This window comes from Entelurus aequoreus, linkage group LG07 (assembly GCF_033978785.1).
Source record: "Entelurus aequoreus isolate RoL-2023_Sb linkage group LG07, RoL_Eaeq_v1.1, whole genome shotgun sequence".
Taxonomy (NCBI): Eukaryota; Metazoa; Chordata; class Actinopteri; order Syngnathiformes; family Syngnathidae; genus Entelurus; species Entelurus aequoreus.
In genome coordinates this window covers 74316683-74336104 of record NC_084737.1, presented here as the reverse complement: position 1 = coordinate 74336104, position 19422 = coordinate 74316683, and the positions used below count along the sequence as shown (strand labels likewise).

General features: G+C 39.7%; 1 protein-coding gene across 5 annotated transcripts in view; it reads left to right on the top strand.

Moving 5' to 3' along the window:
- The window catches only part of sema3h (sema domain, immunoglobulin domain (Ig), short basic domain, secreted, (semaphorin) 3H), a 223171-nt gene extending 211429 nt beyond the window's left edge, over positions 1 to 11742 (top strand). For 3 of the 5 annotated variants that reach the window (XM_062054460.1, XM_062054462.1, XM_062054461.1), the window contains 5 exons: positions 2153 to 2194; positions 2412 to 2569; positions 2995 to 3056; positions 5487 to 5629; positions 10465 to 11741. In XM_062054460.1, coding sequence (XP_061910444.1) covers positions 2153 to 2194; positions 2412 to 2569; positions 2995 to 3056; positions 5487 to 5629; positions 10465 to 10905 — 846 coding nt within the window. In that variant the 3' untranslated portion in view covers positions 10906 to 11741. Of the gene's footprint in view, positions 1 to 2152; positions 2195 to 2411; positions 2570 to 2994; positions 3057 to 5486; positions 5630 to 10464 lie in introns of all 5 variants that reach the window. The other 2 variants (XM_062054464.1, XM_062054463.1) reach the window with 2 other exon arrangements.
- Positions 11743 to 19422: the final 7680 nt, after the last annotated feature.

Sequence of the window (19422 nt, the reverse complement as noted above, 5' to 3'; positions counted from 1 at the left end):
TTTAATTTTTAAAAAAATTAAAAAAAAAAAAAAAAAACGATAATAAAAAAAACGATACCGATAATTTCCGATATTACATTCTAAAGCATTTATTATCGGACATCTCCAGACACAATTTATTGTGGGTAATGGCAGTCACATATGGTGGAATCGAGCCACACAGTTTTTTGACCTTACTCTTACCTTTTCTTACTCTTTTTTTTTTTTACGGTAACAAACTCGCTTCATTTTGCCATTGATTTGTTCCCACATCGTTATTGTTTTACGTAGATATGTCCGATAATATCGACCTGCCGATATTATCGGCCGATAAATGCTTTAAAATGTAATATCGGAAATTATCGGTATCGTTTTTTTATTATCGGTATGTTTTTTTTTTTGTTTTTTTTTATTCAATCAACCTAAAAAACACAAAATACACTTACAATTAGTGCACCAACCCAAAAAACCTCCCTCCCCCATTTACACTCATTCACACAAAAGGGTTGTTTCTTTCTCTTATTAATATTCTGGTTCCTACATTATATATCAATATATATCAATACAGTCTGCAAGGGATACAGTCCGTAAGCACACATGATTGTGCGTGCTGCTGGTCCATTAATAGTACTAACCTTTAACAGTTAATTTTACTCATTTTCATTAATTACTAGTTTCTATGTAACTGTTTTTATATTGTTTTACTTTCTTTTTTATTCAAGAAAATGTTTTTAATTTATTTATCTTATTTTATTTTATTAATTCTTAAAAAAAATGACCTTATCTTCACCATCCCTGGTTGTCCAAATTAGGCATAATAATGTGTTAATTCAACGACTGTATATATCGGTATCGGTTGATATCGGTATCGGTAATTAAAGAGTTGGACAATATCGGATATCGGCAAAAAGCCATTATCGGACATCCCTAGTTTTACGTTTTTGAAGGATTAAGTTGATAAGTAAACGATACAAAACAAAGAGGAGCGTCTGGAGTTTTGTTTGTTGTTGCCGCAGCAAGCGGGAGCAGGAGAAAGTAGAGGAGCGTCAAGCTAAGGCTTCATTAGGAAACTACACATGTTATCAATCTGTTATTAATTGTTTGAAAGCGTTATTTTTTTTTTTTACGTTTCTCCAGCTAACCATTGTCCCATTATGTCCTATCTAGGGCTGCAACAACTAATCGATTAAATCTATTAAAATCGATTATTAAAATAGTTGCCGATTAATTTAGTCATCGATTCGTTGGATCTATGCGCATGCGCAGATTTTTTTTTTTTTTATAATTTTTTTTTTTTTTTTTATATTTTTTTTTTTTTACTAAACCTTTATTTATAAACTGCAACATGTACAAACAGCTGAGAAACAATAATCAAAATAAGTATGGTGCCAGTATGCTGTTTTTTTTCAATAAAATACTGGATAGGATAGAAATGTAGTTTGTCTCTTTTATCCGATTATTAATCGATTAATCGAAGTAACAATCGACAGATTAATCGATTATCAAATTAATCGTTAGTTGCAGCCCTAGTCCTATCATGTCTGCTCAGTTTGCCATTGACATATACTACCGTTCAAAAGTTTGGGGTCACATTGAAATGTCCTTATTTTTGAAGGAAAAGCACTGTACTTTTCAATGAAGATAACTTTAAACTAGTCTTAACTTTAAAGAAATACACTCTATACATTGCTAATGTGGTAAATGACTATTCTAGCTGCAAATGTCTGCTTTTTGGTGCAATATCTACATAGGTGTATAGAGGCCCATTTCCAGCAACTATCACTCCAGTGTTCTAATGGTACAATGTGTTTGCTCATTGGCTCAGAAGGCTAATTGATCATGTTCACACATCTGAAAACAGTTTAGCTCGTTACAGAAGCTACAAAACTGGCCTTCCTTTGAGCAGATTGAGTTTCTGGAGCATCACATTTGTGGGGTCAATTAAACGCTCAAAATGGCCAGAAAAAGAGAACTTTCATCTGAAACTCGACAGTCTATTCCTGTTCTTAGAAATGAAGGCTATTCCACAAAATTGTTTGGGTGACCCCAAACCTTTGAACGGTAGCGTACAAGCCTCTTTGTTTGGTACAATTTGGAAAAAGGAACATTGAAACACAAATGGGAGTGTTCGTATCCCTCTTTCATTCGTTTTATTCCCTTTTCCTCCCCACAGCACAGATCACCTGTGACGGCCATGACACTCTCAAAGAAAAAGGTAATGGATTGACAGAAACTTTTCAAACTCCCACACAAACGCAACGACACGCACAATACCACAGGCAGCTCCTCGCCTCCGAGGAAAGTTGCCATGGTTACCCGACACTGCAGCCATAAAGAAATGACACGCACGTTATTAAACGAGTGTTTGCTGCCAAGTGGAATGATGGCTCCGCAGCCTCACGGTGACGCTACCCTCCTTCTCTCCACTGCAGCAGTGGCTGTTTGTGGGCTCCAGAGAGGGGGTGTCCCAGCTGGCCCTCTACCAGTGCGAGCTCTACGGTCAAGCGTGTGCCGAGTGCTGCCTGGCCAGGGACCCCTACTGCACTTGGGACGGACACGCCTGCAGCCCCTACATGCCCACCGTGCGCAGGTATACGGCAAACGTCCAATCTGTCTGTGTTTATAGAAGCAGCAAACAGCGTTCTCCTCAAAGTCTGACGAGCAAAGGAGAAACACATGCTCGAAAGCCAGACTCGGTCTTTTGAAGCATGGTTTAGATTAGATCCTCTCTGGTTTTCCATCACCACATACCTCCTCCCATGCCTGCCCCCGTATCTTTACTATCCTTGCACTTTGCCAACTCCCAATCTAATAATGTAAGAAGGCCGTAAAAAATGTGCTGAGCAAATTGATGCTCCCAAGGAGACCTCCTCTGTCTCCCCCTGGACTCGTCCACCATTACGTCACGCTGTACGCTACAATCAACTCAGGCCTTGAGGAGAAGGACTAGGTGGAGAAATAACTCTCATCCCCAACCTATGGAATGTCTTTGCTTGTTTGTTGTTCCTCTCGCAGGAGGAACGCTCGTCATCTCGGCGAGGACGAGGACCCGTTGACTCAGTGTGTTCGACAAGGAGGTGAGAGTCCACGTCGCGGTGCGTAAACATGCAAGAGATTACAGTGGTTTATGTCGACGCCCTTCGAACTGGCTGACTCATGTAGACATACGTGGTTTTTGATTGAAACTTGTATTAGTAGATTGCACAGTGCAGTACATATTCCGTACAATTGACCACTACGTGGTAACACCCCGATAAGTTTTTCAACTTGTTTAACTTAAATTGATTCATGATTCAGATATATACTATCATCATAATACAGTCATCACACAAGATAAGTATATACATTGAATTATTGACATTATTTACAATCCGGGGTGTGGAGGAGGGGGGGGGGGGGGGTTTTAGGTTTGGTTGATATCAACACTTCAGTCATCAACAATTGCATCATCAGAGAAATGGACATTGGAACAGTGTAGGACTGACTTGGTAGGATATGTACAGCAAGTAGTGGACATAGAGATAGAGATCAGAGAGCATAAGAATAAGTATCTACATTTGATTATTGACATTTGAATACCGTATTTCCTTGAATAGCCGCAGGGGCGTTAATTAATTTAAAACCTCCTGTCACTCCGGCGTTTACCGGAAACCGGCGGGATGGCCGTGCATGCGGTAATTATTTTAAAACCTCTTCTCACTCCGGCGTTTACCAAAAGGAATCCATACAATTTAGGCGTGCGCTTTGAGTGTGATGTAAGCATACCATCATGAAAAGCACATTTAATTTAAAAAAACGTTATTATGGTCTTACCTGTACTTATAAATGGAGTCCATTTGCAGCTCCTTCTGACCAAAAGCATCGATAATTTGTTTATAGAAGTCTTCATTATTTTCTTTCTTCAGTTTTGAAAGTCTCTGTTTCGATGGAGATATTCCTTTAATTATTACCTCCTGCTTCCATTGAAAGTCCAGTTTAGAAAACTGTTTTATTTTAGATACCGGTATGTAATCCTCCTTGTTAAAAGAAAAAAAAATCTCTTGCTGCGTGTGTTCACTTCTTCTGCAGTACCGGAAGTCGCGAGAAGGATCACTAGCGCGGCAGCGCCCTCTACCACCAGGAGGCGGGAGTCATTTAATGACTTATACAGTATTTCACACACGCAGCTACGGTATATTAATAAAACATAGCTGCTTACTGTTCTCTTTAGCATACTGTACCGGTATTCAATAGCTTGGACCTTAAATCCTACTGAAAAGCTCTTTATCTTTTTTCCTTTGTGCGATTGTAAACTACTGAAAGCAGCTTCCTCCATTTTGAAAATGAGGACAGATGCGTCACTCGTGACGTAACGAATTTGACCCGGTGGAAGTTCTAGCCATATGCTAAATATTTTGCGAAACGAGTTTGACCCGGCGAAAATTATAGACATGGGATAATAAAATTAATATTTTGCGAAACGAATTTGATCCAGCTTCAATAATAAACCGGCGATAAGGCCAAGCATGCGTTAATTATTTTGAGAAACGAGTTTGACCCGGCAGTAATTCTAGACGTGCGAATACTATATTCCCTGCGCCAATTCAAGGAAATACGGTATTTACAATCCGGGGAGGTGGGATGTGGAAGGGAGGGTGTTAGTTTAGGGTTGAAGTTGCCTGGAGGTGTTCTTTTAGTGCGGTTTTGAAGGAGGATAGAGATGCCCTTTCTTTTACAGCGCATTCCATATTGATGTGGCATAGAAGGAGATGAGTTAAGACCTTTGTTAGATCGGAATCTGGGTTTAACGTGGTTAGTGGAGCTCCCCCTGGTGTTGTGGTTATGGCGGTCATTTACGTTAAGGAAGTAGTTTGACATGTACTTCGGTATCAGGGAGGTGTAGCGGATTTTATAGACTAGGCTCAGTGCAAGTTGTTTTACTCTGTCCTCCACTCTGAGCGACGTTCCCTCTAAGGTGCGCGCCTGCGCAATTGCGCACTGCTCAAGCGTCCTCTGCGCGCAGCAAATATATGCCGCGCACCAAATCAAATCCCATCTGAATTCTAAACAAAATAAACACATTTATTCTGTGTAATTTTGCAATGCAACTCTGAGTGACAGTGACAACAAGCGGCCCTAACGGTGTTCGTCAACACCGTTCAATTGAACACCGTTCAATTATTGTGACGTCTATCGAGATGCTTCGAGGACAGGAATTATATCGATCACTTTATTGAGCAAAACTGTTTATATTCGGCCAAAACCACACCAAAAACATGAGTGAAAAACTTATATCTCGAAAAACTGGTCATTTTCTGCCGTACAAACCAGGCCAAAACAGGTTAAAAACAAAACAACATTTTTTTATTTTAAAGGGTGTTAAATTGCTTTTAAATAGTCTGTCTCTACCATATTATTATATCAAATGCAGTTCTTCTCCAATTGCCAGTTTTTCTCGTGTTGCCAGATTTAGAAGCAGACACAACTTCATTAACCTGACTTCAACTCGTGTCTCCTTTCTTCCCCAGCCGGGCTGCAGGTGGAGGCGGAGCATAGGGTGATGATGGTTGCCGAGGGCAACAGCACCTACCTGGAGTGTCTTCCCCGATCCAGGCACGCCGCTGTCACATGGTACAAGCAGGCGGGAGAGAACAGTCCTGAGCTAAACCAGGTACACGCGCTCACTTGAAGAAGCTCAGCGGGACTTCCAAAGTCCCAATGTCAACATTTTCTTGCAAAATATGCCGCGAAAGTCGCGCTGCACTTGACTTAAACCGTGTCCACGTGTGTGCCGTCAGCAGATCTCATGACACATCCAACAAGAAGACAGCTTTTATGTAAAGAAGTACAACAGTAAACATGTGCGCTTACTGATGGTCACAGTTTGACTCTAGAACAGATTATTTACATGAATAATGTTATAGAACTGTATTGTGGGTGCCATATTTTCCTGACTTTATAAGCCACGAAAATTTTAGAGGAGAAAAACATGTTTCCATATATTAGCTGCACCGGACTATAAGCCGCAGATATATACGTTGTGAAATGAGTTATTTACACAGAGAGAGTCTGTAAATGTTTGTTGACATGGCAGTAAAACGGCTGACCAAACAAAACAGAAGTCATCGTCATGGACCCACCAGCTGCGGAAGCTTGCTCTCCAATCAGCTAAACAGACTGGATAAGTCCACGGTGACATTTTGGTGAACTGAAACAATAGAAATTAAAGCTGCAAGCAGCGATGGACGGGACCGACTTTGAGGGCTCATAAAATCCAAACCGGAGCAGTAATTAAAACTCTTTCATCAACTTTTAATCAGAAGGGTTCAATCTCTCTCCTGTGTTAATTTGAATCCGACACGACAAACGCGCTCAGAGGAGATAATGTTTGAAAAAAGGTGACTGTTTTTACACAACTTTTGTTTTGAAGGGGGAATTGCAAACTTCCTGTTGATTTTTGCTGGGGGTTGTCAGTGTATGAAATATATGTCTTAAGTGAGACTTACATAGAGGTTTTTGTTTCATGTCTCTACGACATTCCTACTGGGAGTTAGAGGCAGTTTTGTCTGTGTTTTCTTCCTAGGGGGCGCTAGAGCGCAATTTTTAGTTTTGGGGTTTGGTTTTTTGATTAGATCGCAATTTTCACCAGTCCTGATGTGTGTGTCCAATTTGGTGAGTTTTGAAGCATGTTAAGGGGGTCAAATTACAGCTCAAAGAGGCGGCGGAATAATAATAAAACGCTAGAAATTCAATAGGGTCCTCTGTTCCAAAGGGACTCGGTCCCTAATTAAAGCTGCAAGCAGCGATGGACGGGACCGACTTTTAGGGCTCATAAAATCCAAACCGGAGCAGTAATTAAAACTCTTTCATCAACTTTTAATCAGAAGGGTTCAATCTTTCTCCTGTGCTAATTTGAAGCCGACACGACAAACGCGCTCAGAGGAGATAATGTTTGAAAAAAGGTGACTGTTTTTACACAACTTTTGTTTTGAAGGGGGAATTGCAAACTTCCTGTTGATTTTTGCTGGGGGTTGTCAGTGTATGAAATATAGGTCTTAAGTGAGACTTACATAGAGGTTTTTGTTTCATGTCTCTACGACACTCCTACTGGGAGTTAGAGGCCGTTTTGTCTGTGTTTTCTTCCTAGGGGCGCTAGAGCGCAATTTTTAGTTTTGGGGTTTGGTTTTTTGATTAGATCGCAATTTTCACCAGTCCTGATGTGTGTGTCCAATTTGGTGAGTTTTGAAGCATGTTAAGGGGGTCAAATTACAGCTCAAAGAGGCGGCGGAATAATAATAAAACGCTAGAAATTCAATAGGGTCCTCTGTCCCAAAGGGACTCGGTCCCTAATTAAAGCTGCAAGCAGCGATGGACGGGACCGACTTTTAGGGCTCATAAAATCCAAACCGGAGCAGTAATTAAAACTCTTTCATCAACTTTTAATCAGAAGGGTTCAATCTTTCTCCTGTGCTAATTTGAATCCGACACGACAAACGCGCTCAGAGGAGATAATGTTTGAAAAAAGGTGACTGTTTTTACACAACTTTTGTTTTGAAGGGGGAATTGCAAACTTCCTGTTGATTTTTTGCTGGGGGTTGTCAGTGTATGAAATCTATGTCTAAGTGAGACTTACATAGAGGTTTTTGTTTCATGTCTCTACGACATTCCTACTTGGAGTTAGAGGCAGTTTTGTCTGTGTTTTCCTCCTAGGGGGCGCTAGAGCGCAATTTTTAGTTTTGGGGTTTGTTTTTTTGATTAGATCGCAATTTTCACCAGTCCTGATGTGTGTGTCCAATTTGGTGAGTTTTGAAGCATGTTAAGGGGGTCAAATTACAGCTCAAAGAGGCGGCGGTATAATAATAAAACGCTAGAAATTCAAGAGGGTCCTCTGTCCCAAAGGGACTCGGTCCCTAATTAAAGCTGCAAGCAGCGATGGACGGGACCGACTTTGAGGGCTCATAAAATCCAAACCGGAGCAGTAATTAAAACTCTTTCATCAACTTTTAATAAGAAGGGTTCAATCTTTCTCCTGTGCTAATTTGAATCCGACACGACAAACGCGCTCAGAGGAGATAATGTTTGAAAAAAGGTGACTGTTTTTACACAACTTTTGTTTTGAAGGGGGAATTGCAAACTTCCTGTTGATTTTTTGCTGGGGGTTGTCAGTGAATGAAATCTATGTCTAAGTGAGACTTACATAGAGGTTTTTGTTTCATGTCTCTACGACATTCCTACTTGGAGTTAGAGGCAGTTTTGTCTGTGTTTTCCTCCTAGGGGGCGCTAGAGCGCAATTTTTAGTTTTGGGGTTTGTTTTTTTGATTAGATCGCAATTTTCACCAGTCCTGATGTGTGTGTCCAATTTGGTGAGTTTTGAAGCATGTTAAGGGGGTCAAATTACAGCTCAAAGAGGCGGCGGTATAATAATAAAACTCAAAATTCAATAGGGTCCTCTGTCCCAAAGGGACTCGGTCCCTAATAATACCATTGTAAGTTAATAATACTAAGACAATCGTACATGTGTTAGTATATTAGCTGACTAGCTTCATCACATTACGATAGCACGTACAAATACAGTATGCACTCATTCAGACATCACACATGGGACGGTTTAGTAAGTATGAATTGTTTTAGTTATATTGTAAAACTGATGAATGTGGCTTGGAATGATGAATGAAGAATCCTTTCGAGCAAAAACGCTATGGACGGTTTTACTTCCGGTTAAGGGCATTAAAACAGGAAGTACATTTTCAACCCGCAACACCTGCAGTGAGTCAACTCGTCCAAAAGATTAAATGAAAACTAATAAATACAAAACATTATGGCCGTTAGTGGAGAAAAATCCACCAGTTAGGCCAGGGGTCGGCAACCCAAAATGTTAAAAGAGCCATATTGAGCCAAAAATACAACAAAAAAAACTGTTTTGAGCTACAAAAAAACTAAAAGCCATATATAAGTGTAATAATGAAGACAACACATGATGTAAGTAACTGACGCAAATCTTCGTTGACAGAAATATTGTATTTTAATTTTTATTCTGCACATTTGTGCAACATTGGAAATCATTAGTAAAAATGGAGGCTTCTCACAGGATGAGATAACTTCTGGAAATTACTGGCTCAGAATGGCCAAAGGTATAGATGTGTGTGTCCAACTTTCTTCTAATGCATTTATTACAATCTTTGCAAGCTGGGTAACGTTTGCTGTGGTCTGGAACAACATGGCACACAAACAACTATCAGAAATGCAGCCAATATTACATCGTTAATGTGTAAACTAAATTAAATACACAGAGGACATAAGTAAAGGATATTAAATGAGCTCAAATATACCTACAAACGAGGCATAATGATGCAATATGTACGCACAGTTAGCCTAAATAGCATGTTAGCATTGATTAGCTTGCAGTCACGCACTGACCTATTATGCCTGATTAGCACTCCAACAAGTAAATAGCATCAGCAAAGCTCACCTTTGTGAATTCACGCACAGCATAAAACATTTGGTGCACAAAACGAGACAAAGAATGAGTGGCGTAAAACACGTCTTTCTGTGGCAGCGTCGGAGATTGTTGTACGTGTAAACAAACTACGATGAGTTCAAGGATCACTGACATTAGTAGGACAAAACGGTGCTTGCCAAATACTCTCATCAGTGAAGCATGTTTAACATAAACAATGGGATTTCTAACAATTAGGAAGGTTTGTTCTCCTACAGAAAATATATTAAAACAAAAAATAAAAAATGTTCTTAATCTTTTTCCATTTTCACACATCTCTGAGAGAGGTACGGGAAGCCACTAGGGCGGCGCCAAAGAGCCGCGGGTTGCTGACCCCCGAGTTAGCCACATAAGTTAGCCGCATGGTTGTTGTCAGGTTCAAACACTGATGACATCTATTAAACAAGACAAGAAGCAAGGAATTAAACAGAGACAGAATTCAATGAGGAGAAACGCGTAGACCTGTATCCTTGTACACAGTGTCCCACCACGCTCTGACGAAAGCTTGTACGCCTCCTCTTTTATTTGGACTTTCCCTGATTACATGGCAACAGCTGTTTCTAAAGGAAGGGGGTCGTAAACAGCCGCCGCCTTTGATTACAAAACAGTTCAAAGAAAAGGTCGTAAACAGCCGTTGCCCTCGGTCACAAAACAGTTCAAAGAAGAGGTCCGCTTTGTAGATTTCGGGTCAAGACAAAATCTTCCTGTGGATTACAATAGAAGAAAGAAACCGACACCCTCATGTCGCTCCCCATCCTACACAGTGGAGTTTTACAAGCCTTTTGATTGGTAAGATCAAAGACAGCTTTTGTCTGCTCGCCGGGAACTCATTGAAACACAAAGTTTTGTGATAACTTAGATACAATTATTCTGACAGTTGTATAAGCCGCAGGGTTCAAAGCGTAGGAAAAAAGTAGTGACTTGTAGTCCGGAATTTACAGTACTTTTACAGTAAATGAGGGCAACACCGCACCTCCTTCGTCGAGTCACGCCCGCTTCTCTCCGTCCAGGTGCTGTCTGGCGAGCAGGTGGTGGTGATCGAGCGCGGCGTCCTCATCCGTCGAGCCGAGCTGTCCCACGGCGGCGTCTACCACTGCCAGGTGGAGGAGCACGGCTACCACTGGACCGCCGTCACCGTCCACCTGGCCGTGTGGAGCCCCTCGCCCGGCCGACTCATCGCTTCCTGGTCGGGCTCCTCCCACCCGGGCGCGGCGGCGGCGACGGGCCAGCTATGGCACGGCGACGCCATGGCGCTGGTGCACCCGAGGAACCTGGGCCAGCACTGCCGCGCGCTCGGGTACCGCCCGCCTCGCAACCGCCGCCGCCACAGCGACATGGCGGCGGCGGCCGACAAGGAGAAGGAGCGGCACAAGAACGGGGGAGGAGGGGGCAGGGTGGCGGGCAGGAAGAGCAGGAGTAAGCCTCAACAGAGGGCGCCAAGGAGCGCTTGAATGTGTCACCGCACACACACATGCATGTCCGCACACACACACACACACACACACACACACACTCTGTAAATAGACATCGGCATGCACTTACTGTCTTTTTCTTACAGTTGAGCGACAAGAACATTTGTGCTGCGAAGCTCAATGAAGGACAAAGCGTTCGCTGCCCTGGAGGATCGATTGTTGTGATTTTGCATGTTCTCAACTCACCAGAGACAATCAGCCTGGAAAGCAGAAGTGTCCGCACGCTCCCGTACAAAAGCACGTAACGCGGCGCCATCGTAGCCAAAATGTGCTGCTGACGGCCTTTCCTGTGAAGAGTTTATAAGGTTCCCTTTTCCTGTAAAAAGTGACGTTTGTATCATGTTCTAATGTTTGGGTGTTTATGACATACTTGCCAACCCTCCCGAATTTTCCGGGAGACTCCCGGATTTCAGTGCCTCTCCCGAAAATCTCCCGGAGCTTTATCTACAAACCCCGTTTCCATATGAGTTGGGAAATTGTGTTAGATGTAAATATAAACGGAATACAATGATTTGCAAATCCTTTTCAACCCATATTCAGTTGAATGCACTACAACAGGGGTCACCAACCTTTTTGAAAGCAAGAGCTACTTCTTGGGTAGTGATTAATGCGAAGGGCTACCAGTTTGATACACACTTCAATAAATTGCCAGAAATAGCCAATTTGCTCAATTTACCTTTAACTCTATGTTATTATTAATAATTAATGATATTTACACTTAATTGAACGGTTTAAAAGAGGAGAAAACACGAAAAAAATGACAATTCAATTTTGAAACATAGTTTATCTTCAATTTCGACTCTTTAAAATTCAAAATTCAACCGAAAAAAAGAAGAGAAAAACTAGCAAATTCGAATCTTTTTGAAAAAATTAAAAAAAGAATTTATGGAACATCATTAGTAATTGTTTCTGATTAAGATTAATTTTAGAATTTTGATGACATGTTTTAAATAGGTTAAAATCCATTTTACACTTTGTTAGAATATATAACAAATTGGACCAAGCTATATTTTTAACAAAGACAAATCGATATTTCTTCTAGATTTTCCAGAAATATTTTTTTAAAAGAAATTCAAAAGACTTTGAAATAAGATTTAAATTTGATTCTACAGATTTTCTACATTTGCCAGAATAATTTTTTTGAATTTTAATCATAATAAGTTTGAAGAAATATTTCACAATTATTCTTCGTTGAAAAAACAGAAGCTAAAATGAAGAATTAAATTAAAATGTATTTATTATTCTTTACAATACAATTTAAATTGTCAGGAAAGAAGAGGAAGTAATTTAAAAGGTAAAAAGGTATATGTGTTTAAAAATCCTAAAATCATTTTTAAGGTTGTATTTTATCTCTAAAATTGTCTTTCTGAAAGTTATAAGAAGCAAAGTAAAAAAAATAATGAATTTATTTAAACAAGTGAAGACCAAGTCTTTAAAATATTTTCTTGGATTTTCAAATTCTATTTGAGTTTTGTCTCTCTTAGAATTAAAAATGTCGGGCAAAGCTAGACCAGCTTGCTAGTAAATAAATAAAATTTAAAAAATAAAGGCTGCTATTTGAGCTATTTTTAGAACAGGCCAGCGGGCTACTCATCTGGTCCTTACAGGCTACCTGGTGCCCGCGGGCACCGCGTTGGTGACCCCTGCACTACAAAGACAAGATATTTCATGTTCAAACTCATAAACTTAATTTTTTTTTTGCAAATAATAATGAACTTAGAATTTCATGGCTGCAACACGTGCCAAAGTAGTTGGGTAAGGGCATGTTCACCACTGTGTTACATGGCCTTTCCTTTTAACAACACTCAGTAAACGTTTGGGAACTGAGGAGACACATTTTTGAAGCTTCTCAGGTGGAATTCTTTCCCATTCTTGCTTGATGTACAGCTTAAGTTGTTCAACAGTCCGGGGGTCTCCCTTGTGCTATTTTAGGCTTCATAATGCGCCACACATTTTCAATGGGAGACAGGTCTGGACTACAGGCAGGCCAGTCTAGTACCCGCACTCTTTTACTATGAAGCCACGTTGATGTAACACGTGGCTTGGCATTGTCTTGCTGAAATAAGCAGGGGCGTCCATGGTAACATTGCTTGGATGGCAACATATGTTGCTCCAAAACCTGTATGTACCTTTCAGCATTAATGGCGCCTTCACAGATGTGTAAGTTACCCATGTCTTGGGCACTAATACACCCCCATACCATCACACATGCTGGCTTTTCAACTTTGCGCCTATAACAATCCGGATGGTTCTTTTCCTCTTTGGTCCGGAGGACACGACGTCCACAGTTTCCAAAAACAATTTGAAATGTGGACTCGTCAGACCACAGAACACTTTTCCACTTTGTATCAGTCCATCCTAGATGAGCTCAGGCCCAGCTAAGCCGACGGCGTTTCCGGGTGTTGTTGATAAACGGTTTTCGCTTTGCATAGGAGAGTTTTAACGTGCTCTTACAGATGTAGCGACCAACTGTAGTTACTGACAGTGGGTTTCTGAAGTGTTCCTGAGTCCATGTGGTGATATCCTTTACACACTGATGTCGCTTGTTGATGCAGTACAGCCTGAGGGATGGAAGGTCACGGGCTTAGCTGCTTACGTGCAGTGATTTCTCCAGATTCTCTGAACCCTTTGATGATATTACGGAGCGTAGATGGTGAAATCCCTAAATTCCTTGCAATAGCTGGTTGAGAAAGGTTTTTCTTAAACCGTTCAACAATTTGCTCACGCATTTGTTGACAAAGTGGTGACCCTCGCCCCATCCTTGTTTGTGAATGACTGAGCATTTCATGGAATCTACTTTTATACCCAATCATGGCACCCACCTGTTCCCAATTTGCCTGCACACCTGTGGGATGTTCCAAATAAGTGTTTGATGAGCATTCCTCAACTTTATCAGTATTTATTGCCACCTTTCCCAACTTCTTTGTCACGTGTTGCTGGCATCAAATTCTATAGTTAATGATTATTTGCAACAACAAAAAAATGTTTATCAGTTTGAACATCAAATATGTTGTCTTTGTAGCATATTCAACTGAATATGGGTTGAAATTGAAAATCATTCTATTCCGTTTATATTTACATCTAACACAATTTCCCAACTCATATGGAAACAGGGTTTGTATAACCCATAACTCGGTGGCTGAATGGATATAGTCACTCATGAACGGTCAGAGAAGCACAACGCTGGTCACAGCCCAGTATTATGGGCCACCTCGCTAAATGGAGACCCGAGGGTGTAGCATATGCCGAGACAAAGATGGCTATGCTGATAGCTGCAAGAAACATCCCGTTCTCATTTGCGGATGTTTTCAACAAATCCGTGAAGGATATGTTCCCGGATTCAGAGATCGCTCGCCAGTACTCAAATGGCAGAACAAAGGCTACTCAAATAGTGAATGGTACCGTATTTTTCCGAGTATAAGTCGCTCCGGAGTTTAAGTCGCACCGGCCGAAAATGCATAATAAAGAAGGAAAAAAACATATAAGTCGCACTGGAGTATGAGTCGCATTTTTGGGGGAAATTTATTTGATAAAAGCCAACACCAAGAATAGACATTTGAAAGGCAATTTAAAATAAATAAAGAATAGTGAACAACAGGCTGAATAAGTGCACGTTATATGAGGCATAAATAACCAACTGGTATGTTAACGTAACATATTATGGTAAGAGTCATTCAAATAACTATAACATATAGAACATGCTATACGTTTACCAAACAATCTGTCACTCCTAATCGCTAAGTCCCATGAAATCTTATACGTCTAGTATCTTACGTGAATGAGCTACATAATATTATTTGATATTTTACGCTAATGTGTTAATCATTTCACACATAAGTCGCTCCTGAGTATAAGTCGCACTATGAAAAAAACTGCGACTTATAGCCCGAAATATACTGTTGTTTTTTTTTTTTCAAGTAAGCAGCAAGTACAGTACAGTTAGTAGAACAACTGTGTTTTCATTACTGTGTACTGTACTATATATATATATATATATATATATATATATATATATATATATATATATATATATATATATATATATATATATATATATATATATATATATATATATATATATATATATATATATAAAATCTCCCGAATCCGGAGGTCTCAAGGTTGGCAAGTATGGTTTATGAGCACCAAAAATCTTTCAATTTTTTATTTTTTTTGCTCCCGCTTTTTACAGAAGAGGCGCTCAAACAGGCTTCACTACACATCTTAAAATAAATCCTGCAGCTCCGCCGACTGTCAAGTCACCGACAGACACGTGCGCTGTAAGTTTGATCGTTTTCGAGTTTTCCGGGCTGACCGAGCATGATGCTAATGTTAGCCTGTGTGCTAGTGTTCATGTGCTATTTAATGTTATGTAATTGTACGCACACAGCTAGCAAAGCTACAGACACACAAAAGGGCGTGTAAAGTAAAAGCACTTTTTTTTTTTAAACGGATTTATTTCGACCAGCACATTTTTTGTGGGACTTAATAGTTGAAAGAGGAAAAAAAAAAGAAAAAAGACGGGACCTTTACAGTGAAATGTTTGACAGTATTTGCTTGTGTTGAGGACGTTGGATTTGAGCCAGAAAGCCAAATCAACGATGACTTCCAAAGAGGAACAAGAGTCGTGTTTCTTTCAAAAGGGACCGAAGTGCGAGAACACGAGCAGGAAAGCACTTTTGTCTCTTTTGCTTTGTTTTGTTTGTGTGTTTACTGGGGAGTGAGTACGTTATAAGCCATGTGCACTTTTCTCTTCCTTTCCCCAATGTGGACTTTGTACAGAACGTGCATGTTTCTCCAACTCCTTCACACACCAAGAAAAAAACTAAGCAAAAAAAAAAAACGTTCCAACAGAGGAGAAAAGTCAATCGCCAGTCATCCATCCAGTGTACATTTTGTAAAAAAAAAAATAAAGCGGTCTTGTGATGGAAGCCAGAGAGGAATGACATCATTTACAGTGGCACCTTTCTATCATTTTAAGGGAAATGTTGAACTAACAAAAGGCTCCTTTTTCCCCACTCCAAGGTAATTATTTCTCTGGGATGTTTAGGAAGGGCTTCCAGCTCTTAATGAGGTCGCCAACTGCAAATGTATTGAGCACACAAGCGCTGTGTTCTTGTAGAAAAGCAAAAAAAAAAACAACAAAAAAAACATGTTCTGTTTTCTGTAACGTTTGCTCACTTTCTTGGAAAAAAGAAAGAAAGTATAATGTATGGTCACGAGCAGAGGTGGGTAGAGTAGCCAGAAATTGTACTCAAAGTAAGAGTACTGTTACTTCAGAGATTTATTACTCAAATAAAAGTAAGGAGTAGTCACCCAAATATTTACTTGAGTAAAGGTAAAAAGTATGTTGTGAAAAAACTACTCAAGTACTGAGTAACTGATGAGTAAGCTGTTCGTTTAATGATGACGGCAACAAATAATGCATAAAAATAGCAATGAGCAAATTCAGAGCTAGGAATATCTCTTAAGCAACTAAAACAATAATATATATTAAATAATAATACGTAAACATAAAAAAAATTAAGGCAAAATGAGCCACAATAGCTTAACAGCACCATAGGCTCTGTAGGCAAAGATTACAAAGGAAAATAACAAGTTAGCCTTTACGCAAACCATAAACTGATTATTATCATTATAGAGATTATTTGAAATAGGGACAGATACAAAAACATAGACATCTGAAACAATTATCCAATGTATGCAAATATTTACTTGAGTAAAAGTAAAAAGTATGTTGTGAAAAAACTACTCAAGTACTGAGTAGCTGATGAGTAACCTGTTCGTTTAATGACTGCAACAAATAATGCATAAAAATAGCAATGAGCAAATTCAGAGCCAGGAATATCTCTTAAGCAACTAAAACAATAATATATATTAAATAATAATACGTAAACATAAAAAAAATTAAGGCAAAATGAGCCACAATAGCTTAACAGTACCATAGGCTAAGTAGGCAAAGATTACAAAGGAAAATAACAAGTTAGCCTTTACGCAAACCATAAACTGATTATTATCATTATAGAGATTATTTGAAATAGGGACAGATACAAAAACATAGACATCTGAAACAATTATCCAATGTATGCAAATATTTACTTGAGTAAAAGTAAAAAGTATGTTGTGAAAAAACTACTCAAGTACTGAGTAGCTGATGGGTAACCTGTTCGTTTAATGACTGCAACAAATAATGCATAAAAATAGCAATGAGCAAATTCAGAGCCAGGAATATCTCTTAAGCAACTAAAACACTGACATATATTAAATAGTAATACATAAACATAAAAAAAATTAAGGCAAAATGAGCCACAATAACTTAACAGCACCATAGGCTCAGTAGGCAAAGATTACAAAGGAAAATAACAAGTTAGCCTTTACGCAAACCATAAACTGATTATTATTATTATAGAGATTATTTGAAATAGGGACAGATACAAAAACATAGACATGGGGCGGCATGGCGTAGTGGGTAGAGCACCCGTGTCAGAAACCTGAGGGTTGCAGGTTCGCTCCCCGCCTTTTACCAAAAAAATCGCTGCCGTTGTGTCCTTGGGCAGGACACTTCACCCTTGCCCCCGGTGCCGCTCACACCGGTGAATGAATGTTGAATGAATGATAGGTGGTGGTCGGAGGGGCCGTAGGCGCAAATTGGCAGCCACGCTTCCGTCAGTCTACCCCAGGGCAGCTGTGGCTACGAAAGTAGCTTACCACCACCAGGTGTGAATGAATGACGGGTTTTTAAACATGTAAAGCGACTTTGGGTACTTAGAAAAGCGCTATATAAATCCCAGGTATTATTATTATTATTATTATTACATCTGAAACAATTATCCAATGTATGCAAATATTTACTTGAGTAAAAGTAAAAAGTATGTTGTGAAAAAACTACTCAAGTACTGAGTAACTGATGAGTAACCTGTTCGTTTAATGATGACAGCAACAAATAATGCATAAAAATAGCAATGTGCAAATTCAGAGCCAGGAATATCTCTTAAGCAACTAAAACAATGATATATATTAAATAGTAATACATAAATATTAAAAAAATTAAGGCAAAATAAGCCACAATAACTTAACAGCACCATAGGCTCAGTAGGCAAAGATTACAAAGGAAAATAACAAGTTAGCCTTTACGCAAACCATAAACTGATAGGTGGGGGCTGCACCTGGGAACACACTGTGCACTTCTGATTGGTGTTTCTATGCATGTGTGTGTGTGTGTGTGTGTGTGTGTGTGTGTGTGTGTGTGTGTGTGTGTGTGTGTGTGTGTGTGTGTGTGTGTGTGTGTGTGTGTGTGTGTGTGTGTGTGTGTGTGTGTCTCTCTGTCTGTCTGTCTATGAGGCTGCAGTGTGTTAATAAATGTCCCCACACGATGTACATTTGACAGTGATTCATAGCAGGGAAGCTAACATCAGCCTACGGTGACAGCCAAAATATCTACTAACGTTACTTACCGCGATGTGCTTCCTCAAATTTGACGTTGAGTTCATGTAAGCTTGAAGGCCTACTGAAATGAATTTTTTTTATTTAAACGGGGATAGCAGATCCATTATATGTGTCATACTTGATCCTTTTGCGATATTGCCATATTTTTGCTGAAAGGATTTAGTAGAGAACAACGACGATAAAGTTCGCAACTTTTGGTCGCTGATTAAAAAAAGCCTTGCCTGTACCGGAAGTAGCGTGACGTCACAGGAGGAAGGGCTGCTCACATTTCCCCGTTGTTTACACCAGCAGCGAGAGCGATTCGGACCGAGAAAGCGACGATTACCCCATTAATTTGAGCCAGGATGAAAGATTCGTGGATGAGGAACGTAAGAGTTAAGGACTAGCGTGCAGTGCAGGACATATCTTTTTTCGCTCTGACCGTAACTTAGGTACAAGCTGGTTCATTGGATTCCACACTTTCTCCTTTTTCTATTGTGGATCACGGATTTGTATTTTAAACCACCTCGGATACTATATCCTCTTGAAAATGAGAGTCGAGAACGCGAAATGGACATTCACAGTGACTTTTATCTCCACGACAATACATCGGCAAAGCACTTTAGCTACGGAGCTAATGTGATAGCATCGTGCTCAAATGCAGATAGAAACAAAATAAATAAATCCCTGACTGGAAGGATAGACAGAAAAACAACAATACTATTAAACCATGGACATGTAAATACACGGTTAATGCTTTCCAGCCTGGCGAAGCTTAACAATGCTGTTGCTAACTACGCCATTGAAGCTGAATAGCGAGTAGCGAGCTGAATGTAGATAAATGGAGCAGAGTAAAAGTAGCGTTTCTTCTCTATAAACATACTCAAGTAAAAGTAAAAGTATGTTGCATTAAAACTACTCTTAGAAATACAATTTATCCCAAAAGTTACTCAAGTAGATGTAACGGAGTAAATGTAGCGTGTTACTACCCACCTCTGGTCACGAGCTAAATGGTTTTATTTTTTTATTTTGTGTTTGGGAATAGACTGGACCATGAGCGTTCCTTTCCAA